Raw genomic sequence first — 27,404 nt, 5'->3', positions numbered from 1 at the left:
TAACTTAGCTAAGTATTTTAACAAAACTATATGGGAAACCTCTTAGTTCTCCAAGAAAAGGTTGTCAAAGTGATGAAAATAGATGGGCAAATCCTGGAATACAAAACCCCGATCAAAGTTCATCAAGTGCTATCAGAATTCACTCACCATGCAATTTCTGATCGACTTCCGGTACTAAAACACATGCATCCCTATGCAGAAATGATTCGAGGTCACTTGTACTATCTTCTTCCTCTACCCGTGTCACCCCCACCGGTTACGAAGAAGCAGAAGGAGAAGAAGACAGTTAGATTTTCTGATAATTTGGTGGATGAAATAGGGCAACCAACTGGGGTCGTGAGGATTAAACTCGTGATCAGCAAACAAGAGTTGCAGAAAATGCTAAGAGAAGGGGCAGTTTCGGTCGATGAGATGATAACTCAGGTGCAAAGAGAAACAAAAACAAAGAAAATTGTAAGCATTGAGAAAGAGAATGGTCGCATAACTTCAAAAGGATCGCTGCCAGACCTGGAAAGTTTACAGAAGTGAACTAGTTTTTTCACTGCAGAGAAAAGTATTATCATTAGATACGATGTTATGCAACTTTACACCCGTATTTCTGTGTGCTTATCACTATCAGATCGAATCACGTCCTTGAACGGTGATAAGAATACGGAAATATGCGTGTGTAGCCACGTATAGATAGAATCCGGAGGTCAATAGAAATAGATTTCGTCCTTTTTCATCACAAATGTACAAGAGATATTTTCACTTGCAATCTAAATATATGCTTGAAGGAGTGAACTCACTGTGAACTAAAGCTGTATAAATGAAGCTACGGTACTTTTGTGTGCCCGTAAGTTACTCACTGAAACACCTGCTACAGTACTCTACAAGGAAATTATATCTTCTGATTCTCATATCTATGTTTTTGGGACTCAAGGAATGGACACTTCTTAAACACAAACGACAAATACTTCGAATTTTGGTGATCAACCTATAAACAACAATGTTTTTTCCTCACAAATGATAGTGCATGGTTCTACATTAAAAGAGAGATTAACTTTTGTTCATGATACATTAGAAGTAATCCGATCAACGAAGAATAAAGATATGTCAAACTTGGAGATTTCAAACTATGAAGGCCTGTTGCTGAGAATGCCAAGTAACTACATCCTTGTAATCCAAATTACCCCCAAAAATATCCAAAGCACTGCCGACGGTAACATCAACATGTCCCATTCCTGCTATTTTGATCCTCTCTAAATCAGAAATGCAAGTAACTCCACCAGCATAGGTCACCGGAATCTGGCAAACACACATCAAAAGCAATAAATTAATTCTGACGAACAGTCTTTATGTTACAAGGTGTCTTAAATGGCATGCAGTCATCAAATCTATGTAGAACGGACAAACATACAAGGACACAAATGGAATATGGATAAACATACGACTTTAAAATATTGGGAAATTATACGGGAACGAAATGACTGTTTCACAAATGTGTATGCGTCCGTCCACACGCGTATAATCATGTAAATATATCAAACATTATAGAGATTTACAATCTATAATGTATCACATCATAAAGTGCATTCAAATGCAATATTAAAATGTATCATTCAAGAATTTTCATTTTTTATATAATTTATAGTTAGTGTTTATAAATATTTAAAAATTTAAAATACCACTCAAATAGTTCAGCACGACAAAAAATACGACCACTGAACATGTTATATATGGTCATAATGATTGTTAACCATGTCGGATATGAAAAACATAGAAATCTCTGTTGTTTATCCCTCATCCATTAAACATTATATCTAGAAAGTGTCCTACACAATACGACACAGGTACATGATCATTTTAAGAGTCCCTGCATCATCTCGTCAAAGCATACAGGCTTGGAAGCATGTCAATTGCCGACGCTTAATGAAATCTTTTACTTTTGTATCAAAAACAAATCAATGATGACACTTCAAGCATTGTGCTTGAAGAATTGGTGATTTATGCACTGTATCTAGGGAAAATGCCAAATATTAATAGAAAATAATCAATTTTTGACAACTTATAAGCTCTTATTTTACTTTAAAATTAGTCTCTTAAAGCATTCAGATAAATAAGTTGGCGAAGAAAGAAAAACCGGAAAAGATGATAAACAAATCAAATGAGTAGATGACAGGAAAATAGTGAAAGAAAAAGAATTTTAAGTAATTTTGGATATAAAGGTGAACGTTGAAGTTATGCTCTTAAACAATAATTTGGTATTATCTAAATCATTAAACAGATCTCATAAGCTCTCGAAAGCTTATTATTAAACTTAATACAATCTTTCAAAAATTTATCCAACACCTAAAGAGATATCTCATAAGTTCCTAAATATCTTATAAGATGTTTTAAACAACTTATAAGCTAAACCTTAGTTCAAACAAAAAGAGATTTAAAATAGCTAGAGTAGAAAGGATATAACCTTAGCTTAAACAAAAAACTCACCGGTGAGTACTTGCCAAGCAAAGCCACAAGCTCTTCATCAATTCCCAGCCTGAAATTTATGTAGCGGATAAATTGAAGTACCGTCGGAGCAATATTTTACCAATTTTATTACTTCTCTAGTTTAAGGAGATTGGAACTCCCATGATACACAAGTGCAAACCAATGCCAAGGTTCAAACCATGATATGAAATATGTACTAAATTTTACAAGCAAATGTAAGGAAACATATAAAGTTTAAATGCATACCTTTTGCCTTCAACATCAACTCCATGGACCAGAAACTCATCAGCGTAATTGGCCAGGATATCCAACACTTTTTGATCAAGAAATACATCGCTGAACTTCTGCCATCTATCTGTGACAATTGCATATCTATCCTCCTGGAAAAAACATTTTCAAGTCACTAATCTACATACATTGCTATTGATACAAATTATTGAGTTACCTCCAAAACCTATACACACCTTCTTTCTGCAACTAAGATCCAACACAAGTCTCTGTTTTTGCACAACACTGGCAAGTTCCTTTAGCCTTTCGAAGTCTATTTCTCCATTATGAAATACGTACTGCAACAAAATTTATATTTATTAAATCAACAGATTCCATAGAGAATTTTGGTTGTATGATTTACATTAAGAGATTTTTTCCAAGGAAAAATACAAGCACAGATAAGTACAAGTGTAGAACTTTTGAGATCTTTCTTCAAAATAAACCAGACTTTCAGACAGTTCACGTAACAATTCTGTCATACTGAAATTGATGTTTTAATTTTTTTCTTCAAGTTTCAGTCTAATGTATGTTTTAAATTTTTTTACTTATTATTGACTGGTATCGCCAATATTCAACAATTGTTTTCTTTTCTTTTCTTTTTGGTTTGTGATAAAAGCATTTACCGCCACGAAAAATTTAGAACCCATTCTCTTCTTTAGTCTAACATCCAAAAAAGCAAAGAAGAATAAAAAGGAGCCAACTCCGGAAGTGTGTGTGTTAGCTTTTCTATATGTTCATCAAGACCCAGTCATCAGGTAGTGGATTTCTTGTAATTCAAGTATGCCCAGGTCACGGTTAATTGAATGTTGGTTCTCAGTAAACGGTCCCTCCGGGGTCCTAACATGTATAGCATGAGTCAGGCAAGCACAACTATTTCATCAGTGTTCTCATTGCATCCTTAAGACTTGTTTCGATGAAGCATCATTTAGGAAAAACTGATTTCGACATATGTGGTGATCTGTTGGATTAAAAGATAAGCTTGCTCAAAGTACATTCTTTTTAAGAAAACAATAAATAAATGAATTAAGTCAATAGGTACGTACAGACGTAACAATAACATGGCTTGCTCCTTCATCTATATAACTCAAAGCATTACTTGAATTGATACCACCTCCGACTTGCAAACCACCTATATGTTTTCCAATTAGCGATAAGTAGTGTGGAAACCACGTACTTGTGCAGTACTTCACATAAACTAAAGATGTAACTTGCACATTCTAAGGTCTTAAGTGCAATTATTTCATCATCTTAAAATAATTTTCTAACGTCATGATTCATGGCTTAGTCAGTGATGGGGTGTGTCAGTACACATGGTAACTAAGGAAATGTCATCAGCTATTCTATTTCACTTTATCAGGACATTGACAAACTTATTTACTCAGCAGTGATCAAAACTGAACCAAGATGCAAGTTGAGATGTGAGCTTCACAAATGATAAACATAAAAATGACTCAACTGTTCTTTATTTTGCCTTCCATCAACATGCTATATTGTATAAGGCTATATAGAACAGCAAACGTGACATGCCAATTAAACAAATGATGCATCATAACATAATAAATTGATGTTTCGGAACCATTCTACCAGGATAAGCATGTAACGCTTCAATGGCTGCTGATATGCTCAACGGATCAGCTCCAAGCATGATGACATGGCCACCAGTAAGCCCATCATCCCTGTACATTTTAGCATATTCTGTTGCTAACTTATCCGATTCAAAGTTAGTGATAAGATTCGGATCTTCTTCTTCAGAATCTTGAAGAGTGGATCCAACAATCTGTTTCACTTTTCCCTGAAAACATAAATTTATTTTAATATAGGTCTAACATAATCAAACTAAATAAATTTCTTTCCACGAGCAACATTGCAATGAAGTAAAGAGAATCATGATTATTTGCCTTGTTTTGAGTTGAACTGAGCATTTAGGCTACTCAACAAACAAAAGTTGTCTCATTATCTCATATGAGTATGAAATGGATCAATTATAAAGTTTAGCATGAAGTCAAACACCACCGTGCATCAAGGCTCATCACTTTTACAACTAGGGTCATATCGCCAACCTCTCTTTCACCAATGCGCACACACATAGCCACACAGACTCAAAGAAAAATGAAAGAACGAAGCATGTATATTTCCACAAGAAAAAAAGGAAGACAGAAGATCACAAGATATGGTATACAACCTTGTGTATATCAATGCAAGGGCGAAACCGAACCCCACATTTGATTACTAGTTTTGGAGGTCCTGAAAAAAGCTTAAAGAAGTCAACCACTTGAGAAACCAAACTCGATTAGTTCTACCGAAAATGTAAAACGGACTAAGGCATACTGGAGAGCAGACGAGGAGCGGCATGGATCAATTTCTGCTTCCCATCAGGAGTAACCAGAGCGGTGGGCTTAGTGTTCCACAATGGAGTTGCTTGAAGCTTTTGAACACTCATAGCAAAGGAGTTCACTTAATGGGATACCTGTAAATCAACAAGAACGAAGAATAATTTGATCGAACACGTACCATGCACGACTTCAATTGCTTCAAAAGCCTGATCATGAGGAATCATGAGTTTTAAACTGTACCAAGCACCACTAATGAAATTGAAACTATGCATCAACTTCAAGGAAAACAAAATGCAAACAAAAATAATAAAATAGCACATCCATAAAATACAAACGAAAATCATTGAAAATTTTATGGTTTCTCCTTGCGTTAATTCCTTGGATTTTGTATCAGAATCTGGTTCATAAACACTATTCCTACTGTTTGAAGCCTATAGAAACAAATTCCTATTCATTTTCTTTACTTCAAAATTAAAACAGTCCAAGAAAAAATCAAGATTTCAGTAAAATATTTAACTAGAAAAAACCCATGTTTATGTTAATATGGAACTCACAAAAAATCAAATCTTACACAGAGAACAAGAGTGAGGACCTCCAACCCTGCGGCAGAGAAACGACGACTATAGCAATTGAAGTAAAGTTGGCGGTCGCAGCAAGTAGAGATGGTGGTGGTCAGTTGAAATGAGTTGGGAGGGAAGATACAAATATGGACCCAACCTAATTTGCAATTTCCGTTAACTTTAACGTCATTATTGTCTGTTTCGGAGTACGTGATATTTCTACAGGGTAATAAAGTAAATTCATCCTCCCGTTTCCATTTCTCTTCTCACCTGATTTCAGAGATGGCGTCTTCCTCACCAAGCAAAATAGTTGCCAATTCAGAGACGGGGGGCTGTTAGACTATAGTTACCCTGAATTCAATGGCCTAAAACCCTAATTCAAGCGTATACCAAGCTCTCAAAATCTGCGAAAACAAACCAATATATGGCATCCATGTCCATCTCCTACTTTATTGTTTCTCCGAAGTCCGACTTCTTTGCCCTTACCTCTAAACCGCTTAAACCCTCCCAGTTTCACTATTTTGGGCCGCTGAAATCGCCGGTTATTCCTAAAGGCAGAAGGCTCCGGTGTGGAAAGGCCTTTGTTTCTTTAATTACTGCTAGCAGCGGCGGCGGAAGTGGGAGTACTGATGCTGATGTCGTGACTACGTCTGCTAGTAGGCCCGGTGGCAGAGTTGAGAGTGATAAATTGCCTAAGGATGTTAGGGAGCGGGCTATGGCTGCCATTGACTCGAGCGGGAGGAGAGTTACAATTGGTGATGTGGCAAGCAAGGCGGGACTTAAGTTGAGTGAAGCTCAAAAGGCTCTTCAGGCTCTTGCTGCGGATACAAATGGGTTCTTGGAGGTCATTTTTTGGGCTTTATGTGTTTGTACTATCGTTTTGAAGCTCGTCTGTTTCATAATATCAAACTGGGTGTTCACATTGTGGAAATTATCCTGCATATGTTCTTGGCGATCTTTCTTTAACAGGTGTCGGATGAAGGTGATGTTTTGTATGTGTTTCCAAAGGATTATCGATCCAACCTTGTGGCTAAGTCATTTAGGATCAAGTTCGAACCTTTACTGGAGAAGGGAAAGGTATGGAATCATTCTGTAAATAGAAGTCTTTTGTAAGTTCTGTTCATTTGATTGGAATGAGGTTTTTGGTGTCAGATGGCGGCAGAGTATTTGGTGAGGGTTTCCTTTGGGACAGCACTGATTGCGTCCATTGTTCTTGTGTATACCACGATAATAGCAATAGTTTCGAGCAGTCGGTACGGTTTCATCTTCGCTTGCCTGGATTGGAAAGAATTTTCATGGAGAATGTTTGTTCCTTGATATTTGATTTTTTGTTCTTTTCCATTTCTTGGTCTTTGACTTCAACAGAGAGGAGGACAATCGTGGAAGAAGAGGAAGATCCTATGACTCGGGTTTCACTTTTTACTTGAGTCCGACTGATTTGTTCTGGTAATCTCCAACTCATGTTATATGTGGAACTAATAGTTAAACAATTAAAAAAGAGGAGTATATAAACTTCTAAGTAGCTGAGCTTTATGTTTGGTTTTTCTGCTTGTTGACATTGTTATTTGCCTGAAAGTTGTTGCACCGCTGTCCATCAAAGAAAAAATAATACTTTTGAAATATTTTATGAATCTAATTATCCGGTTTGTCTATTATCAAATGATGAGAGTCAATTATTTTTATTACATTGACATATTAACAGTGTTGTAGATAAATATATAAATGCAACTAACGAGATAATTAATAAAGATTGGAAGTTCTAAACGGCGGCGATGTGAGCGGTTTGAGGCAGGGTTTGTGGCACTTGTGGGTGATTGGGTTGACTATTTTGTTTTTAAGAGAAAGTGTGTGATGTATTAATAATTTGGGTTTTTAAAATTTTGTTGACTTTTGACTACCTCCCTCCCCGGATCTTCAACCGCCTATAAGACCGCCCAAGGAAAATGACGTGCGGTCGGTGGCCTGCTGCCTAGGCCATTTAGAACACTGGTTATTAACCACAAAGGAAACATGATGCTTGTTAACGTTAGGTAGCATTTCCTTTGATTCCTATCACGATACCAGCAATAAGAAACATGATAAAATAAAACCTCAATAGTTTCTGAGTCCAGAATTATAAGTAGAGTGCTGAGGAAGTTGGTGTGATCTAATTTGATTGAAGCAAGGCATCCCGCTACATATGATTTCATTTTCTATGTAAGCCTGGGACTGAATTTTCTATTCATCTCACCCGTCAATCAATTATCCAGGTATTGGGATCCGTATTATTACAGGAGGCGACGGGTAAGAGATGGTGACGGTGGGATGAATTTTATTGAATCGGTGAGCAAAAGTTCCAGCTGAGGTCTATAAGCTTTTGGCAGTTTTTTACTGATTAAAAGATGAATACCTGATATTTCTAATTGTTCAGGTCTTCTCCTTTGTATTTGGGGATGGAGATCCCAATCAAGGTATTGAAGCAGAGAGGTGGAAGTTGGTAATACTTGAGCACTGGTTTCAGTGGTCCGTTACTTTAATGTTTTCGTTGCTAAATGTTAATTGCATGATGACCCTCCATCCTTATTTTCTTCCCAATCTCTCTGAGTATTTTCAGAATCTTTGTTCATAACCTACTGATATAGTTCTCTCTATTTTGTTTGTATCTTTACTTCATGAGATCTGATTCTTATGCTACTTACTGAATTTTTTACCCACTGTGGTTTTAACTGATTGTGAAGCTACTTGAAGGCAGATTAACTTATACAGAATAGTAGCATAGCAGGTGAACCTTCTAATGTCTAACAAACCATAGACAACATAGATCGTTCGTTCCCTAACATATAGTTTTGATGGAAAAAGGTTTTTCATCACAGTATGCTTCACTGTTATTGAGGACTGGCGGACCCTATGTGGAATATGATTGAGAAATCAAAGAATTAATCACAATAAGGAGCAGGATTTATGCATTAGTGTATTTAAATAATCCTGGAAAGGACCTGATGTTGTATCCCAAAGAATGACCAAAACACAATTAGATCCCATATTTATTGAAGAGTGGACACTTTATCAAACATCTTGGTCGCCTCACCCTGATGACCATCATCCTGATTCCAAGTAGGACTCTCATTGATGTTTCTCACTTTGATGTATATGCATGAATCTCGCACATGGAGTTCAACACTGGACCACTTACAGGCATTAATGATAAGTGTCCAACATAAAAAAAGAGTCATTTGTAACCATGGAGAAGTTTCCTATCCAGACTTAAGAGGCAAGTGAAAAGGAGTCCATCTGAAATGCACATGACTTAAAAGGAGATTTACAGATGAATACATTTCATAAAGATTTAAAAGCTAACATCTTGTCAGTATGTGGCAGAAGTAGAGCAGATATAATAGTATGAGAGTTTGGGGCTCTACGAGGCTAAGATATGTGGTTACACATAATATTCATTAAGATGCGCATTCTTAATGCGCCACCACCTATCCGTTAAATGATGCATTAAAATATGCTTCGGTTTTCAGTACGAATGATGGGAGAATGAGATTCTGGCCTGTAAGACCACCTTAATTTGAGTTGTTGTGGTACAGAATCAAATCTCATTTTTTATGCTTAAGAGGCTATTTAACAGGAATAGAACATGGTCTCTAATATTCTTCACGCTGAAATCATTTATGAACTTGTATTGACTGAAATTTGGACATTTGGAACTTCTTTTTCGGTGGTAATCTACAGATTGGACAATATATAGCTTCAAATGGTGGTGTTGTTACTGCTGATGAATTAGCTCCATATCTCGATCTGGACGCTACTGATAATAAGGTATCTTCAATCTGATGCTCATCGCCAAAAGCTAGTTCTCAGTAGTCAGTTGGCTATTGCATGTTCAAAACATCATGAACTTTCTAGATGTCTAATTTTATTTTCAGTGGTTTCAAAAGACGTACTAAAAATTTCAAGGATATTTTGACTTAGTATTCTGGTGAAACTTCTGGCATGATTTACTCTATTGTCATTGTTGGAATCAACCAGGATGATGATTCGTACATATTACCTGTGCTGCTACGATTTGACGGTCAGCCAGAAGTAGATGAAGAGGTTTGTCCTCTTTGACTTGTTGTGAGTCTTAATTATGTTCCCTTTCTGCGGATGTAAACATTATCAAATTTCCAGTATACTGGTAGAAGTTGTGAACGTGTTGTTTTGTACATCTAGCATCATCTTTTTCCACATTATGTATACTCCATGGAACTGTAAAAAACATGGTCAAAATGTCAAACCAATGTTGGTGTTTTGAAATCTTAGCGGTTCTTTAAGTCTGCACAGGATAGTAAAGGTAGAGCTGTAGAGGACAGTTTCAATAACCAAACAAATATTCTATATCCATTAAAGGACTATGATGGTAATTCTCTGGTGCTACTCCTTGTGGCATGTGATAGATTTCTTGACCAACATGGGCATTCTCAATTTGTCACTAGTTCCTCATCAATTTGTGGTTGAACTATGTTAGATTATTTGCTTTTCTTGACTGGGTTGGAAGGCTGTTACACATAAGTTAATTTTAAGATATAAAGAGGTTTAACTTTTAAGGATTATAAGATGCCCATAAATGCAAGTTTTGTATACCTTTTGAGATGTGGTAAGTCAAACCCATCTTATAAATCAAGTTTCATTCCATGTCCAGTGCCACACTTAATTATTTGCCCTTGCTTGATCAACTGCATATGTTAAAATCGAGGGACATGTATGATATGTAGTCTCACTTGGAGCTGCTTACAAATGCAAGTTTGTGGTGTAATCCTTCAGTTGTGGCTATTTAAGGATTATATGATGCACATAAATGCAAGTTTTTGTAAGATTCCCGAGTTGTGGTAAGTCATAACCATTCTCCCAATCAAGTTTTATGCATGCCCAGTGCTGTGCTGCTGGTTTTTCCGTGCTTGTTAAACTGCATATATTAAATCCGAGTGTTGAGTATGACATGCAGAGTCAGTTGGAGCTGCTAGCAAATTCATGCTTGGTGTATAATCCTATGGTTGTGTCTGGTTAAAACCTGTTTTCCAAATCAGCGACTTGCCATCTTGTGCAAACTCGATGCTTTGTCTGGATTTCTTAACTGTGTGTTGAATGCAGGGGAACATTTTATACCGTTTTCCATCCCTACAACGCACTGCAGGCCCCCAGAGGAGCGGGCAGAAGGGATATGTCGGCAAAAAGTGGTCTGACTGGGTTGGTGGAGTTGAAAAGTTTTTTAACGAAAAGATGTGGCAATTTAGGTATCCATTTTAAACCTTCATTTTTATCTTGTTAGTAACATGAAGTTCCGTGATTTAACATCAGAAATATTTCTGCAGCAAAACTACTGCTTCAGAGAGGGCCATGGTGATTGGTCTTGGTGGACTTAATCTATTTGGGGTTATAATTCTTGGTTCCATGTTGAAGTACGATTCGGCTTGCATTGCTTTTTAATTTGGTTGATCTTCATCTACTCTGACCTTTTCACTGTTTGGAACATGAAGGAATATGACAGTTGAGCCAAGGGGTTTCATATCATTTGTTTCCGAAATATTTCCCTTACTTCAGGTATGAAACAGCTCATATCCACCTACCAGTTGGATTGCTCTATCTAAATTCTGAACCATATTAAATGCAAACTGTGATATTCAAGTTTAATACTTTTGATACCGCATTTTGTGTATAATGATACCTGCAATTTTTCGGTGTTCTCCTCTGTTTACTTAATACATGGTGCAATCAATAGGTTCACATCATTCAATTATATGGGTTCATGTCATTTGTTTTAGTGGAACATGCTTGTGCAACCTTTGATTGGTCGTGGATCTTTTTTGAGACGTGTGCACGAACTTGCATGTAAGGATGAATTAACGAAAAAGTCCGGACATCTTTATCTTTCTCTTCATGCTGTCTTAATAAGCAATGAGTCCTGCTCTGCGGCACACAAGATTTGAGGTATTTGCAAATTGCTTGGGATACGGGTCTTGCCTATACAACTTCAGCTTGAAAATTTTCTGTGGTAAGAAGGATTTGATAGATACTAGTTTGCTATCTGGTTGGATTAGATGGAGAGTTGAATTTCATTATTCTAGTCGGTAGAAGCAGTGAAGTATATTTTGTTAATTTGTTATGCAGTTGCTCCTTATTTTCTATATACAACAGTGTCGCCGCCTATTCTCTTTGTTTTCTCAGCGTCGCTTTTGGTCTTGAAAATCATTCCAGCTATTTTAAGTCCATGTCATGTTCTTTGATACTTTCCCATTCTACATCTGAATAAATTTTACGTTAAGTTGTATCATTTTCATGTTCTTGTTCAACTCACAGTTATATGCTGGGTCTTTCTTTGCAATTCCATTGATACGGTGGTTTTTGGTTCAAAATACGAACTCCAAAATTGTCAAGAGGAATCAAGCCAGGGAACAGTGTGCTAAGGCTCTCGAATCACCTGATCTTTCCTTGAGGCGAAAGGTAAACGCCTAATACTTTCCACAACTTGTAGACATTTCGATGTCCTATTTTGATCGTTCAAGTATACCAATCCATTTCAATTTTCAGCTTCTGAGTGCTCGGGACATGGCTCAGAAGATATTCATAGGAGAGGATCGAATTGTTTACAGCACTGAGAGGGACCTTTTCGATCAAGATTATGAAACCAGTGATTGGGACAGAAGGTTCAAAGAGATTGAAAGGTCTGAGTAAGCAAAACCATCAGGGTCTGCTGATTCACATCTTTGTCTCCAACGATATGTATGTTCGCCAGCATAGTGGGACTTATTAGTTATTCCCTTTTGCATTTTTTGTACTATATTTTATTATTTAAAAATACAAAAAATCCTAGGAACAAAATAGGAGTGTATAAACTATATAGATTGATTGTTTTTTTATATACAAAATTTGAATACGCAGCAATCGCTCTAGTCGTGTGCATCTGAAACAAGAAATGGACAGCTCCACTCTGCTTCCTGACCCAATGCGTCGGCCTGCCGATTGTGAATTTTTTGTTATTAACTATTAGTCTGCCGTAAGAAGTTCGCTGCAAAATCTCATCATCCTTCCGCCATTACTGAAATTCAAGGAGGTCTTCATATCTCTCGTTATGCAGCTGCAGGTATTTTGTTTGACCAGCGATTTTTATGCTGTTACTGTTCTGAATGACTTACGTTGTTTATTTCGTCTCGTTTTGATCATTGTATTGTCAAATTTTTAGACTTAATTTATTAATTTTTTTTAAATTTTAATAATTTTTCTGCCGTGATGCCAACTTGACACTAATGTAAAACTGATTTACTGCTTACATGTGTAGTGACACATTAACACTAAAATTGTCAAAAATCGAAAATTACAAGACTAATATTTAACTTCGATAACACAGAATCATAAAATCACAAATAAACAAATATATATGATCAAAACTATAATTTTCCCGTAATATTATTTCAAAAATGAAGTATAAGATTGTAGATAATAATTTAAAATAGTTATTGTTGGGATTGTATAAAAGAAAATTACATTTTTAATTATATATATTTGTTTCTTAATAATTTATGCTCAAATATATTATCAAAATTGCAAAGAAAACCTAACTAATAATTATATGTGGCAATTTTGGCAGTTTTCTCCCTACCCTCATCCTCTTTGGATTAGTTCCAACTCATTTTCTTTCATCTGAATTTGTGCAATGGAACTCTGACTGCCTAATTAGTTGTTTTACAGAACTATCAGATAACATGTTTCACTTGCTTTTCTCTTCTTCCCCTGCCTACTTTTCATATTATAAATTGTGGATATGAAAAGTTTTTCATTGTGAATGGTAAGACTCTCTCTTTTATTTATATATATTTCAAGATTTTGTTGAAAAATAAGTGAGGCTATTTTCGTAAAAGAAATTATTGTGACATAGTCAAAATTGGAATAGTCGGTAATATTCACAAGTTTATTCAATTAATAAGCATGATAATTTATCTACGAGTGGTCAAATTCTCAATACTACGGTGCGAATTATATATATATAAAACTTTGGAGAAGATTTGGGGGTTTGTTATAACACTTAACTGAGGAAAAGTAATAGATTATAGATATAGATATAATTAATTTGATGAAGGATTAGAATTGTTGTTTGATTTAGAATATGAGTCAATTTATATTAAAAAAAACTTTGGCTTTGATACCAATGGTAGGATCAAATGAGTTCGATTCTCATTGATTGCAATGAGTGTAATTATTAAGAGGGTGATTGGTAGGTGTCATAATTTTCTCTGCTGATTAGAGCAATCGAAACGTGGTGTTTGAGTTGTTTTACAATATAAAATATTTGAGTTGCACAATTACCATCAGCTATAGTTTTTGATAAAACGACAAACGTTCGGTCTTACAATTGATATCAAAGTCAAAATCATGGGTTCGATTCTCATTAATTGCAAAGAATGTAATTATTGAGATGGAGATTGTTGAGTGTCATAATTGTCTCTGCTGACTAAAATAATCGAAACGTAGTACTTGAGCTGTTATATAATTTAAAAGATTTGACATAATTACCACCAATTATAGTTTTCGATAAAATAACAAGCGTTCGATCTTATAAGAAAGCACGAGTTTATCTATGGTATGAATTTCCTCAACATTACGTTGGATAAAAAACAATTGCTGAATATTATTGCTAGCTTAATAATGTCACATGACATACTAGATTTGATTGTTAGTTGTATTTGTTTGACTTTAAAGGACAGCTCGTTGAAGAAATATATTAGAATCAAATCATACTAATTTTAAAAATTTAAATGAAGTTGTAATTAATATTTTAAATTCCACATACATGAAAAGAATTTTTACATGAAAATAGTTACTGTGCAATTTCAAAACAAAACGAACTTGCTAAGTTGTTGTGTAGAACACACTTGATTATATGGCATGAGCACCAATGTAAAAAAAAAAAAAAGTAGTTGAAATCTTACGAGAATCAACCGAAATTCGAAAAATATTTGGTAAGAAAAGTGGTTGTATTTGAATTTAATTTCATGTAAATTTTACCAATCATTCCAAAAGCAATCCGTTCGGGAAACAATTCATGTGAATTCAACGAAATCATATTTGTCGCAATAGGTGTATCATTTGATTTTATGTAAAAATATGATAATCAAGTCTGCATTGAGGTGGCTAAAAAATCACAATTTTATGAGATGAATCTACGACTCCATCCGACTCTACTTATAAAAAAATTATTTTGTTTTATGTCAAAAATATTATTTCTTTTTCACAAACATAAATTGGATCCATCTGTTTTATGAAAATAGATATGTGAAACAATGTTACAAGATTACTATTCTTTGTAAATTTTCTCCATAAATTTTGCCACAAGGCGTCAATAATTCGATTTCTGCACTCCTTTTTCCTATCCGACAGACATGACAACGGCTTCGGTTCTTCCTCTAATTGCAAGAAGGTAAACATATATGGCTACCTTTATACATTTTGAAATCAGCTCCCTTAGCATAGCAAGTTAATTTAAAAAAAAAAAAAAATTGCTGCAATATTGACCGGAGTACGTACTGTGCTTAATTGTATCTTTATTTTTCCTATAGTTGATGTCTGAAGTTTCTTTCGAGAATTGATTTCTTGGTAATATCACACAATTCATTTGTTGCCATGCCATTTTAAATAGGCTAGAAGGAAAAGTAGCCCTGATAACAGGTGGAGCCACTGGCATCGGTGAATGCACAGCCAAGCTCTTCTCCAAACATGGCGCCAAAGTCATCGTCGCTGATGTCCAAGACGAATTAGGCCACTCTGTCGTCAAATCCATTGACCCTTCGAACTCAACCTACATACACTGCGACGTAACAAACGAAGATCACCTTAGAACTGCCGTCGACACTGCCATCTCGACCTACAGAAAACTCGACATCGTATTCAACAGCGCTGGAATCTGTGACTCACTCAAGTCCCGAATCACCGACAACGAAAAGTCTGACTGTGAACGCGTCCTGAGCACCAACATCACAGGCGTTTTCCTCAGCATGAAGCACGCGGCTCGAGTCATGGTCCCAGCGCGCCGTGGCAGCATCATATCGATGTCAAGCCTGTGCTCGGGGATCGGAGGAGCTGCCTCTCATGCGTACACAAGCTCGAAGCATGCGGTGGTGGGGCTTACGAAGAACTTGGCGGTGGAATTGGGAGATTTTGGGATAAGGGTGAACTGTTTGTCACCTTATGGAATGGCGACGCCTCTGGCGAAGAAGATTTTGAGGGTGGAGGATGAAGAACTGGAGCGAGCTATGGGTGAGGCGGCGAATCTTAAAGGGACCGTGCTAAGGGTGGATGATGTTGCGAACGGGGCGCTGTTTCTTGCGAGTGACGAGTCCAAGTACGTGAGTGGACATAATTTGTTTATAGATGGGGGCATGGTGATTACTAATTCAGCTGCCATGCAGATCACCAAGCATGTTGATTGCTGTTTATATGCAGAAAGATTTGGATGATTATATAAAATAAAATACCCATTCTATGGCTCTTTGGTGAGGATAAGATTATCAATAAAAGAATTTTTTATTATAATCAAATATATGTGGAAATTATGCGAAGAGATATGTAATTTTCTAGTTTATAATAACACCTATTGATTATTATTATCACGACCAATGTTTTGATCCGCGGCATGTAATTGTTCTTTAAATATATGATTGTTCAAGTGAAAGTTATAGAATTTTTGGTTACAAAACCTATTTAACCAACATGTGGATCTTAAACACAGTTTACACACAGTGCTTTCTATATTGTGATATGTTTTATTTGAGTTGAGCTATCAAAATGTGGTTTTGAACTGTTATATGGTTTAAAATATTAGAGTTACATCATTATCATGAAGCCGAGACGCAGGAGATATGAAGATCAAGAGAGGATATGGAACTTCTTATATAGAAAAGAAACGCACCCCCGCCCCCTCTAGCACAGAGGATTCCTTTCTCCTTCAAGATACTTGATGCTGAATTGTCTCAAAATTTTAAATTTCTCAATGTCGGAGAATACGACGGCATAGGAGATCCGTAAGAACACATAGCTCAGTTTGAGAATGCTGCATTACTACATCAGTACTCCAATCCGATGGAGTGTAGGATCTTGTGAACCACTTTGGTCAGGATGGCCTACCGATGGTTAAACACAATTAGGTTAGGCAACATCAAAACTTTTCAAGACTTCGACAGAGCCTTTCTCCACCAAACAAGCAGTAATAAGCATTCAATAACAACCCGAATTTGTTCGATATCAAACAGCAAGACCATGAGAGTTTACGAAAGTTCATTAAGAGGTTCAACAAGATGGTCATTGATGTTCCCTCGGTTACTTCAGATATACTGATAAGTGCCTTTACAAGAGGACAAAGGGAGAGGGGGTGATTTTTTCAAGTCTTTGGTGAAAAAAAATAAAAAAAAATACACCCCTAACTATTACTCATCTGTGTAGATTGACATCAATCCATTAGTCCCGGTTCAAACATTGAAGGTTTGAAGATCAAGCTTACCATATCAGACTCATAAAAATTTTAGGTATCATCAACATCATTTATCATATCTTCACTTGAACCAAAGCCAATTTTATTTATTTTAGAAAAGAATCATATGACTTGGGTTTGGAGTCGGGGTTTAATAGTTATAGCTTGTATGGGCTGAGAGAGGAGAAGTGTAGAATAAATGATTAAGAAAAAAACAACTTTTACATTTATTAAAATAAGTGAAATCGAAAATTTAAAAGAAACCGTAGGTTATATTAGATAAAATATATATTTTTAATTTGGAAATTAAAAACGTGGAATTTATTTTACGATAGTAGAAAATACTTCAAGAAAGAGATTAGTAAATTTTCAAATTTAATAAAAGATATCGAATGACACTCATATAGATATTTATTTCAAGTTTACCACAACGATTAAAAAATGTTCACAAGAAGTGAATTTGAAACATATATAAATTAGAGCATGAATATTTATTTGTGAGACGGGTCAACCCTACCGATATTAACAATAAAAAGTAATACTCTTAGCATAAAAAGTAATACTTTTTCATAAATGACTCAAATAAGATATTCGACCCACGAAATTGATCCGTGAGACCGTCGCACAAGAATTTTTATGTATAAATTAAATTTATTCAAACAAATCAACGAAGTGAATTAAAACCAATTATTTCAAATGTCTTAATCCAATTTGTACAGATACAAATGAAGATATAGAATTATGTGAAATAAAAAAAGTATAAAAAATATCACCTTATGATTCATTCGACCATGTGCACAACATTAATATTGTCGGAGCATTTTGGTGTTAATAAAGTCCACGTAATCAAGAACACGTTAAAGTTATTTTTCAAACACTTCTCATTTTGTGGCTTGCGGGGCACACGGACTCGATATTATTGCAAGGCAAGTGAGAGTCTGACAGCTTGTGGCCCTCCCACCATTCCAACATTTAAATGTTTTTTTTTTATAAAAAATTAAGAATCTGAATATTATTTTAAAAAATATATTAAATAATTTATGTGTTATTTTTTGGAGTCATTTAAAAAATAAATTAAATAATTTATATTTTGTTCTTTGGAGTGATTTATATGTTGTTTTAGTTGTATGAAAGTGTGCTTTTTCTTATGTATTCATTCATTTTCAAATTTATAATAGAATTTTAATTTTAAATAAATTACATTCGTAAAATAAAATAAAATTTATATTAGTATTTAAAAGGTGTGAATAAGTTGATAATATATTTATTTAATATAAAATAAGAATAAAAGTTGATGATGGACAGTAAAACCCACAAAAATAAGGGCTAATGTTAAAACCAACATGAGAAAATGAATCTGTTAATATAAAATATATGTGACATGTAGATCTCAAATTTTAATGAGATGGTGGGTGTTATGTTAATGCTTTTATATTGATGTTTAGGAAAATTCAATATTCTTTTTTCTTTAAAATAAAAAGAATATTCAACATCAAAGAGAGTCGGTGAAGGGACATCATTGTCAATTTTTGGACTAAATATTATAGTGGATAAAATCTCTATAAATTTATGTTAGATCAAATGTTTATAGTAAGGTCAAAAGTTATAGATGGAAGCAAGACGTATTTTTATTTTTTTATACTTGTGATAGTGTATAGTGGACATACTTAGGTGTTAATGTGTTGAATTGTTAGGCTAATGAATCTGGTGATGTGTATGTCTATTTATTGGTGTTGTCTCATTTATCTTATATATCAGTTTTATCTTTTCCATACTGTCAGCTCTGTCCTAGAAACATTATTACTCGTTAAGGTCTGACGTCATTTTTTTACGATTCACCTAGCCAACCATATAAAGCGGTGCAATGTTAGCAGTTTGACGTACGAGAACTTCTCAGAATGTCATTCATGTCATTACTATTTTCACTCATGCACGCTTAGCGTAAGATTCTCTGTCTAATAAATATAGAAATATGCTTCTTGAGTGATTTGAGCTGATGACATCGCTCTGAAAATCAATTGTTAGGATCAAATGTTTCTTGTCCAAAAATATAGTTGTTAGCCAAGATGCAAATTTATTTTAGTATACTCGTGATAGTGCACATACTTGGATACTAATGAGTTGAGATGTTAGGTCCATGAGTCCGGAGATGTGCATGACTATCTGTTGATGTTGTCTCATATCCTTTATAGATTAGTCTTACTCTTTTCCTACTGCCGATCATGTCCTCAAGCAGAGATAATATTATCTGTTAAGATCTGATGCCACTCTTTTACGACTCACCTAGCCAATCAGATCAACCGACGAAACGTCGGGAGCTTGATGTACGAGAACTTCTCAAGAGGTCGCCCATATTAATATTACTCTCAATCATATACGCTTAACTCAACAATTTTTATATATATAAATACAAAATATAATTTACTCAATATTTTATATTACGAGAAAAATAATCTTCCTCGATCTATTAAATTTTATTCTTAAATTATGAAATATTTAGACAATTCACATGCTAATTATATCGTATCTTAGTATAATTTTTATATATAGTATGATGATGATTATTTAATTTTTTTAGAATGGATCGAAGATATAAAAAGGATATTATTGGGGTATGATAAAGATGAGTTAAAAATGTATTAAAATAAGTTTTTATGATTTTTTGGCATAAATAATGTTTTTCTATTAAATAAAAATATAGTATTTTTTGTAGTTTGAGAAGATATATCGGCATATAAATAATTATACAACGAGTCTAAAATTAAAGATGCTCATCGGACCGGGTCAATTTGGAATCAGTCTTTCGGGTACGGATTTGAACTGAACCTAACGTCAATGTTAAATCCGATGGGTTATTTGAAATGGATACGGAACAAATTTATCAAGTCCGGTTTAATCCAGCATTTTCATCAACAATGCCCCATTTTCAGGCTTCTGGCCCAGTTACACAGGCCTTGTAATGTAATATGGCGTAAAAAAGAAATAAAACTTGAAGAAATGAGAAGTTGGAATTTTGATTGAAGCCCTAAAATCTAGTCCACTGGGCCCATAGATCGGTAAGCCCAAACTGTGGACAGGATTAATTTGGGCCCAAAATTTCATAATTAATTAAGATTGCGTTTATTTCACTTTCCAATTGCACATTTCCGCAAAACCTAGAAGCCTGCATTAGTCTACCACCTCTTCGATACTCCGGCGCAGCCGCGAACACAAGCAACAGCATGGGCCGCGTCCGAACGAAAACTGTCAAGAAATCTTCCCGACAAGTGATCGAGCGTTACTATTCCAAGATGACTCTGGACTTCCACACCAACAAGAAGATTCTCGAAGAGGTTGCTATAATCCCTTCCAAACGTCTGCGCAACAAGATCGCCGGTTTCTCTACCCATTTGATGAAGAGGATCCAGAAGGGATCCGTCCGCGGGATATCGCTCAAGCTGCAGGAAGAGGAACGCGAGCGCCGCATGGATTTCGTTCCCGATGAGTCTGCTATTAAGGTCGACCGCATAGAGGTGGACCAGGAGACTGTTGACCTGTTGGAGTCTATGGGCATGAAGGAGATGCCAGGTGTCGTGCTCAGGGAAGATCAAGGGCCTATTAATACTGCTCCGCCGATGAATTATGGCCGTGGCGGTGGCCGACGATACTAACAGATGAGCATTATTTTGGTTTAATATGTCGCGATGGATGATATTTGATATTGCATTCTTCTTAGTTTTGTTGAAGATGATGCCTTTAAATTTATTTTTATGCATGTTGAAGAAAATTTTGAGACATCGGTTGAATTGATTATGTTTTTATCTTGTTTGAGCATTCGCACATCGTCATCTTAAGACAATTTACAAGTTCTTAGTGCAAATCTAAAGTTCGTAAGCTGATGTTGTTTGCCACTCTTCTGGTATTGGTGGTGAGTAGTTGGATTTTTTGTGTTACCCTTGATCTTGAATCTTAACTTGAATGAATGTTGATTAAATATTTGAAGTGATATCAATAATTTACAGCAAAGTTAGCAAATTTTAAACTGATTCTATGCGGTAGAGCATTGGGTCATTTGACTGCTGGGTTTATGTCTAATTCAACTGGGAGTATATCGTACTTCATCTCTATTATTGCTAAGATCCCAAATCAACAAGCGGCTTTTCTTTCAGACTTGTATAAAAATTGATTGGAATCGACCCGAACTACTCGACCGAATTGTAATGTGGTTCTCGTTCGAAAAGAAATTGTGAAGTTTAACAAATGCCACTAGTTTGTTTGACCCAGAAACACGATATTGGGGATCATGTTCAATTTTGAGATTCCCGTAGGGTTGTGTATAAACAAAGAGGTGTTCAGTGGTCTTTGGTAGAAGTTGATTTTAGGAGACAAGTTCTGGTTAGGCATGTCGACAAGTTTTTCCTATTTCGTCGTGGGGAGGAGAGGGGATTTGTTTTTAGGCATGATGCCCGACCGGATCCGATTGTTTCCAGATCGGTTTAAACTGGTTTTGGTGTCCTGTTAATTGTTAATTTATTTATTGATCGGTTTAAACCGGTTTTGGTGTCCTGTTAATTGTTAATTTATTTATTAATTTTCAAATATACATGTATATATGTCTTTAGTGTTATCTAACTGCGGGCCAGCAAATCCAAAATATATATGTATAATTAATTAAATTTGATTATTTCATAAATAAAAAATTATAGAAAAATCTTAATCTTGATTTCACTCTTTTTATATGTTAAGCTAGAGTTATTAGCACAAAAAATACATTACTTTATGATTCAAAAAAATCCTCTCGACCCACTGGCTCACGTGGGCCCGTCTTTAGATGAATTGGGTGGCAAAGTAGATCAACCCGATGGACCCAACCCATTATGACGGCTCTATTCATATGTCGTGTGTGCCTTGTGTTTCTATTCTCGAATTTGCGTTCGTGTATAATTGTTATGACCTTTATGTGAGTGAGACACACAGGTGCTTCTTTTTGGAGTCCAAGACTTCAGAAGAAAGGAACCTTGTGAACAGAGAATCAGGGGCTTCCCACTCGAGCTCTAATATTTTTATCCAAGCTGGACTTAAGCTTCCGTCCAAATATGAAATTTCAAACAATAAATTAAAATTATATAGATCCATATTGCAAATATTAAGCACATCAAGAAGTTAAAAAGATATGTGTAGTTGGATTTAATAGATGTAATTAAAAATAAAGATAAAACATACTCCCATTTTACTCTATATATACTTCATTACATTTGAAGCATTCAAAATATTTAAAATATTCCCTAAAAATAACATTAACAAGAAAAAAAAACAGAAATAACAGTTTCTGCGGTCACAAGCTAAATGATACAAACAGATGAAACTCATTCCAAGGACTTGTACTATTCTAGCAATCGTCTGTGTTTACACCAGGCAATGGCAATCACATACAAGAAAAGAGTGCCAATAGAACTCCCTCCAACGGTCCAAAGAAATCGATTCATTCCATGTATTTCATCGTTGAACAGTTCGATGTTGATGTTCATGCCAAAAATCCCGGCCACGACAACAAAAGCACTCACCACAAGCGTTGCTGTAGTCAGCATCACCCCCATTTGAAGCAGATGATTTTGCTTGTCATCCAACATAATATTGATGTAATCTTCTGTGTCATCGACATACTCCCTCAGCTTTGGAAAAACATTGAGACGTGAGTATAAGGTAATGTTAGGAGACAATCTCTTTATGTGAAAACATATGACCAAGCATTTGACAATGTATAAAAACAATAGCTGGTAGTACAAGATAACACATCTTTTAGATGGTATAACGATCTAAACGCCACATTTCTATTATTAGTCATATACAGTCCAGGCAATTATTACAATTTACAACCCAATATAGAGTAACCAATTTTTTAGGCGAAAAGATCGCAAAATTTTTGGAAAGGAAAAATTTCGACTAAGCAAGAAGGAAACAACCCCTTGAGTTTTCCATGATATATGCCAACTGGACCACCATGGCAACCCTTGAGCAAATTTCGATCAAAATTTCAGTCATTAAGTTCCAAAACGATTATATTCCTCCAATCAAGTGATTCACACAAAAAATGGCAACATAATTGTCATTAATACACTGACAGAATATCACCCAGGTAACAACTCAGAACCCAAACTCCGATCCAGGAGGCAATAGTCGTAAAGGAAAGGAAATGAGGGACCGAACAAAGTCTTTTCGGTACAATAAAGGTAAAATCAATATATATTATGAAAAAAAGATGAGTAACATACCGTGGATAACTTGTTCAGTGTACCATCAATCTGAACAAAGTATGCCTCTAACAGCATCTCGAGCTCCTCTACATCAAGGTTCTTGGTTATAGCACTATGTGTACTTGTGTGGGTACCATGGCTGCCTCTGCTAAGAGCATTATTGCCACCATAAAACTGAGCATGGCGGTTGTCTATCTGCTGAAGATCGCCATCAGAAACAATGGAATTTTCATTCCCCTCGGCTAAGATTTCAGCTGGATTCCTGAAGAACGCGAGAGCAGAGCTGTAAGTGTACCTTTCAAGTAACAAACTAAACAGCAAATTCCATATTTGGTAATTTGAAACATCTCATGTGTATTATGGAGAGTTTGGACACGGTCTTACAGTAGAACTTAACCTCAAATGTATTTATCATGTGGGAACTTTTTAAATTGGTGAATCAAAAAACATACTAGAAAGTTCTATGCTTGGATATGATAACGAAAAATAGAGTTTTCAAATATTTTCAAGCGAAGCTAAAGGAAAAGCTACAAAATCCACCTTTTCTAACTTCTTGATTTTGGCTCTTTAAAATTACAAACCCAACCGAACCCCACCTTTTAATAAATTATTTGTTCTTTTTAAAAAAAAAATAGTTTTTCTTAAGAAATACTCTCCATCCAAATGAATCTTATCAAAACAATACCAGCTTCACTTGCCTATCATCCACATCTGAGTTAACTTCTTCATCAATAACATCTTGCTCGTTTATGGAAGAGACAGATGTATTTTCAAGCTGCAATTTTTCTGTTAAATACATCTCTGCCATATCATCATCATCATCTAGCAAATGCTCTAGCTCATCCCTTACCTGGTGTACATATTACAATCTCTAGTTCAAAGAAAAATGAAACATGCTTTCGTTCACCACTATTACGCAGCATATCAATAAATCAGCAAGATTCAGCAAACAAATAATTTCTCAAAAGAAAGGTTCTCCAATTTCAGTTTGTAATAGATAAAATTGGTTTAAAGCATGCAAGAAATATATAGGCAAGACACTCAGAGAAGTTAAAGTATGAAGATATCAAACAAGTGCTTGAAACCAATTTAGACTAAATATTCAGCACTGCACAGCAGCTACAATAGATGATGAATGGAGAAAAAAGATGATTTAATTCATTAGAAAAAATTACAAGCATCTAAGTAATAATGTCACTCTGTGATTAGAGAAGGGTTCTAAGTTTTCGATTATACAAAAAGTGAAAAGTCACATCAGCTACTGCTGTTTCATTTATGATGCTCTCAGCCTTAAATTTTGGATGATCGTAGTTTAAAGCATACAAAAAAGAAAGGTCAACTAGCAAGGAAGGATCGTGAATCATGTTTCATCAAGTAAAAAGTATTGACTACCAAGACGTCAGAATAAATAAATTCAGCAAAACATTTACCAAAAGGATCAATGATAGCTAATAATAAAGAAAATTTTAAGATGGGAGAACATCAAAACGCTAAACCTTTTGAACACGTCCAGTAATAGCAACCAAGCGGCTCTTAATTTGCCGTACACGTTCCAAATTGAGAGTACTGATTTTTGAAGTTAATTTATCCAAGGCTGGATGTGCTTCTTGTTCCAATGTCCTTGCCTACAAAAAAGAAAAATTATAAGAACAAACGAGAAAAAAGAATCAATATTTAGAATTAAAGCATTTGAATTGAAGTTTCAAACCTCATTATCCAAGCTACCGCATGCCGCTTCTAGGCATGCCTCCAAAGCAACAAACTCAAAGGGCAAAAGCTTTGGCCCATCTCGGTTTTCCAAAGATGGTTCTCTCCCATCGACTTTCCCCGATTCATCCTTGATTGGGAAGTTCTTCGAAATATTCTGAGGACTTATAGGCCTGGATTGAGGCCCTTCCAAATCATACAAACTTGTCCAGTCCGCATTCTCACCATCCCCAGATTCCTTAATCACCACCACACCATATCATCATACAAATATAAATCTTCCATAATTCTTTATGTATCAAATCAGAAATTTAAATGGAGCAAGTCCCCATTTCACAACACATGCTAATCATTCAAAGATAAATGAACCAAGCCCATAACAGGAGACAGGAAACCACAAGCAAAAGACTGCGGGAGCAAATCTAAGAATTTAGTCAAAGACAGTATCAACCTATCAGAGGGTCACTTCCATTTTAACATAAGCACACTTCTTTTCGTTTAAACTTGTTGCACACACTTGCCCGCCCTTAGCTTAAACACCAATACATTCTAAACTAGGAAAATATCTCACGAAAGAATTTGCTTGATGTCCATTATGATTCAATTATTTCAATCCCAACAGATAATATGTTTATTTACGTTCAATCAAAACAAATTGTAGCATCATAAATTCTTCAAAATGCCAAACATGAAACTTTAAATGCCTACATACATGATGAATTAGATATGGGGGAGAAAGGGAACCTGAGACTTGATAGCCTGGTGATGACGCAATAATCTCCTCTGAAGCTCATCGACAAAAGGACTAACAGAGGGGTCTTTAGAATTAAGCAATAGAACTTCTTGCGCCGTAATGATTGCCTTTATATGCTCCAAATTAATGACGATAGCTCGCTCACGACCCAGAACCGTGGACGGGTACGACAACAGGGGATCAAGTATTCGGAGATCACGCGCGGGGAGACCGGTCCGCTTCATGATAGCATGTTTTCCTGCCTCCACCACCTGGGCCTGGCCGTTAGATTCCAGCAAAAGCCACGCCCTCACCCCAACAGCCTTCTTCCGAATCCCTACTCCGATTCCCACGCCTCCACCTCCTATTCCGGGGGCTGATCTGAGGAGGGGTTCGCCCGAGCCGTCTTCCTCCGCTTGCGACGGAACTGGCGGTTTTGGTGGCGGCGGAGTGCCCCTCATGGTTTATTCTCCGAGGTTTGACTTTCTTTGATGGATTGTGATTAAAACACGGTATTTGTGCTAGATTTTACTGGTCGCGTATGATTTATGTGTTTTGAAATCTATTTTTAGCCCTTTTTAATTTATTACTTTTCAATTTTATCTTTTTACAAATCAACTTTGTAACACAGGAATCGAGTTACAACCCACGATCTAAAAAGTTTTTTTTAATTGAATTGCTTAAAATATTTTATATAAAAAATATTACTTTTAATATTATATATAAATAATATCAATTCGTCTCACAATAAATTAATCATAAAATACAACATGAGATGGTCAATCAAATACAGAAAGATTGTGTTTATATTATAAGAAATATCATTTCTCTCAAAAATAAAATGCAAAATTTTAAAAAATGTTTTCTTAAATATTACAATAATTTTAACTTAGAATGTAGTATCACATTTTTTGGGAATTTATTATTCTATATAATTCATTACTCTATGATAGGAAGCAAATGATTAAGGATGATATGATTTCATATTTTCTGTTTTCATCCTCATATATGTTGGAAGATTTGATATATATAAATTACCTAAATATTTTATTATCACCTATAATCAGGGGCGGATCTAGGATTTCGACTCTATAGAGGCGCTTATAAAATACGGACAAAATATTGTAAGAGGAAAGACAGAAATTCCATCGATTATATTCAACTAAACATAAACAGTATGTTTTTAACAAAAAAAATTATAACTAAAAAGAATTCGACTTTTCTTTAACGTTTTCAAAGTCTTCAATAATAAAATCTATACAAATATTTTTAACAATTTCTTTTTCAATAAATATCATCAATACATCCGAGAGAAAATCATCATCCATGTTGCTCCAAAACCTATTTTTGATAATATTCATAACTGAGAATGATCGTTCTGTAGCAGCGGTAGAAACTGGAAGAGTCTGCAGACTCAACACTTGATAGTAGAAAAGGCTTTTCATATGTGATAAATTTAAAAGTAATAAAGTATTAAAAAAATTAAAAGCAAATCAATTATTAAAAAGGAGAAAAAAAACTAGGATTTGAACCTAGGTTTAGGTTTACAGGTACCGAACTCTTGTCTTGTCATGGAGATGCATATTCTTTAATTTATTGTGGTGGACCATATATATA

General features: G+C 35.2%; 6 protein-coding genes across 10 annotated transcripts; 4 read left to right on the top strand and 2 right to left on the bottom strand.

Annotated features, from left to right (window-relative positions):
* Positions 1-30: 30 nt before the first annotated feature.
* Positions 31-528, top strand: LOC140991303 (uncharacterized protein At1g66480-like). Its single transcript, XM_073461219.1, has one exon. It carries the CDS (start codon positions 31-33, stop codon positions 526-528), a length of 498 nt encoding a protein of 165 aa, XP_073317320.1.
* Positions 529-953: 425 nt separating this feature from the next.
* On the bottom strand, positions 954-5,789 carry LOC140990866 (1-(5-phosphoribosyl)-5-[(5-phosphoribosylamino)methylideneamino] imidazole-4-carboxamide isomerase, chloroplastic-like). 5 transcript variants are annotated; one of them, XM_073460703.1, is made up of 10 exons: positions 5,647-5,783; positions 5,254-5,281; positions 5,071-5,167; positions 4,925-4,986; positions 4,327-4,534; positions 3,786-3,871; positions 2,937-3,038; positions 2,719-2,852; positions 2,473-2,521; positions 954-1,287 (listed from the first exon to the last, which is right to left on the bottom strand). In XM_073460703.1, the coding sequence occupies exons 2-10, from the start codon at positions 5,254-5,256 to the stop codon at positions 1,111-1,113; spliced, it is 918 nt and encodes a 305-aa protein (XP_073316804.1). In that variant the 5' UTR covers positions 5,257-5,281; positions 5,647-5,783; the 3' UTR covers positions 954-1,110. The 5 variants fall into 5 exon arrangements, with proteins under 5 accessions (XP_073316804.1, XP_073316800.1, XP_073316803.1 ...); XM_073460699.1 differs by having other exon boundaries at positions 5,254-5,309; positions 5,647-5,761; XM_073460702.1 differs by lacking the exon at positions 5,254-5,281 and having other exon boundaries at positions 5,071-5,209; positions 5,668-5,789.
* A 99-nt stretch (positions 5,790-5,888) lies between these two features.
* Positions 5,889-12,536, top strand: LOC140990865 (uncharacterized protein At5g03900, chloroplastic-like). Its single transcript, XM_073460698.1, has 13 exons — positions 5,889-6,479; positions 6,605-6,712; positions 6,788-6,888; positions 7,001-7,081; positions 7,885-7,957; positions 8,046-8,111; positions 9,350-9,436; positions 9,647-9,712; positions 10,748-10,890; positions 10,969-11,055; positions 11,134-11,197; positions 11,954-12,097; positions 12,185-12,536. Exons 1-13 carry the CDS (start codon positions 6,060-6,062, stop codon positions 12,326-12,328), a joined length of 1,584 nt encoding a protein of 527 aa, XP_073316799.1. The 5' UTR covers positions 5,889-6,059; the 3' UTR covers positions 12,329-12,536.
* Positions 12,537-14,902: 2,366 nt separating this feature from the next.
* On the top strand, positions 14,903-16,347 carry LOC140991064 (secoisolariciresinol dehydrogenase-like). Its single transcript, XM_073460973.1, has 2 exons — positions 14,903-15,068; positions 15,288-16,347. Exons 1-2 carry the CDS (start codon positions 15,031-15,033, stop codon positions 16,102-16,104), a joined length of 855 nt encoding a protein of 284 aa, XP_073317074.1. The 5' UTR covers positions 14,903-15,030; the 3' UTR covers positions 16,105-16,347.
* Positions 16,348-20,243: 3,896 nt separating this feature from the next.
* LOC140991637 (small ribosomal subunit protein eS17-like) lies at positions 20,244-20,933 on the top strand. Its single transcript, XM_073461717.1, has one exon. It carries the CDS (start codon positions 20,336-20,338, stop codon positions 20,762-20,764), a length of 429 nt encoding a protein of 142 aa, XP_073317818.1. The 5' UTR covers positions 20,244-20,335; the 3' UTR covers positions 20,765-20,933.
* Positions 20,934-22,256: 1,323 nt separating this feature from the next.
* On the bottom strand, positions 22,257-26,306 carry LOC140991507 (magnesium transporter MRS2-3). Its single transcript, XM_073461485.1, has 6 exons — positions 25,799-26,306; positions 25,056-25,292; positions 24,844-24,972; positions 24,046-24,197; positions 23,366-23,609; positions 22,257-22,765 (listed from the first exon to the last, which is right to left on the bottom strand). The coding sequence occupies exons 1-6, from the start codon at positions 26,246-26,248 to the stop codon at positions 22,478-22,480; spliced, it is 1,500 nt and encodes a 499-aa protein (XP_073317586.1). The 5' UTR covers positions 26,249-26,306; the 3' UTR covers positions 22,257-22,477.
* Positions 26,307-27,404: the final 1,098 nt, after the last annotated feature.

The sequence above is a fragment of the Primulina huaijiensis genome, chromosome 13, assembly GCF_012295235.1.
Source record: "Primulina huaijiensis isolate GDHJ02 chromosome 13, ASM1229523v2, whole genome shotgun sequence".
Lineage (NCBI taxonomy): Eukaryota > Viridiplantae > Streptophyta > Magnoliopsida > Lamiales > Gesneriaceae > Primulina > Primulina huaijiensis.
The sequence above is the reverse complement of the archived record's forward strand: the minus strand, read 5'-3'. Positions and strand labels throughout refer to the sequence as shown.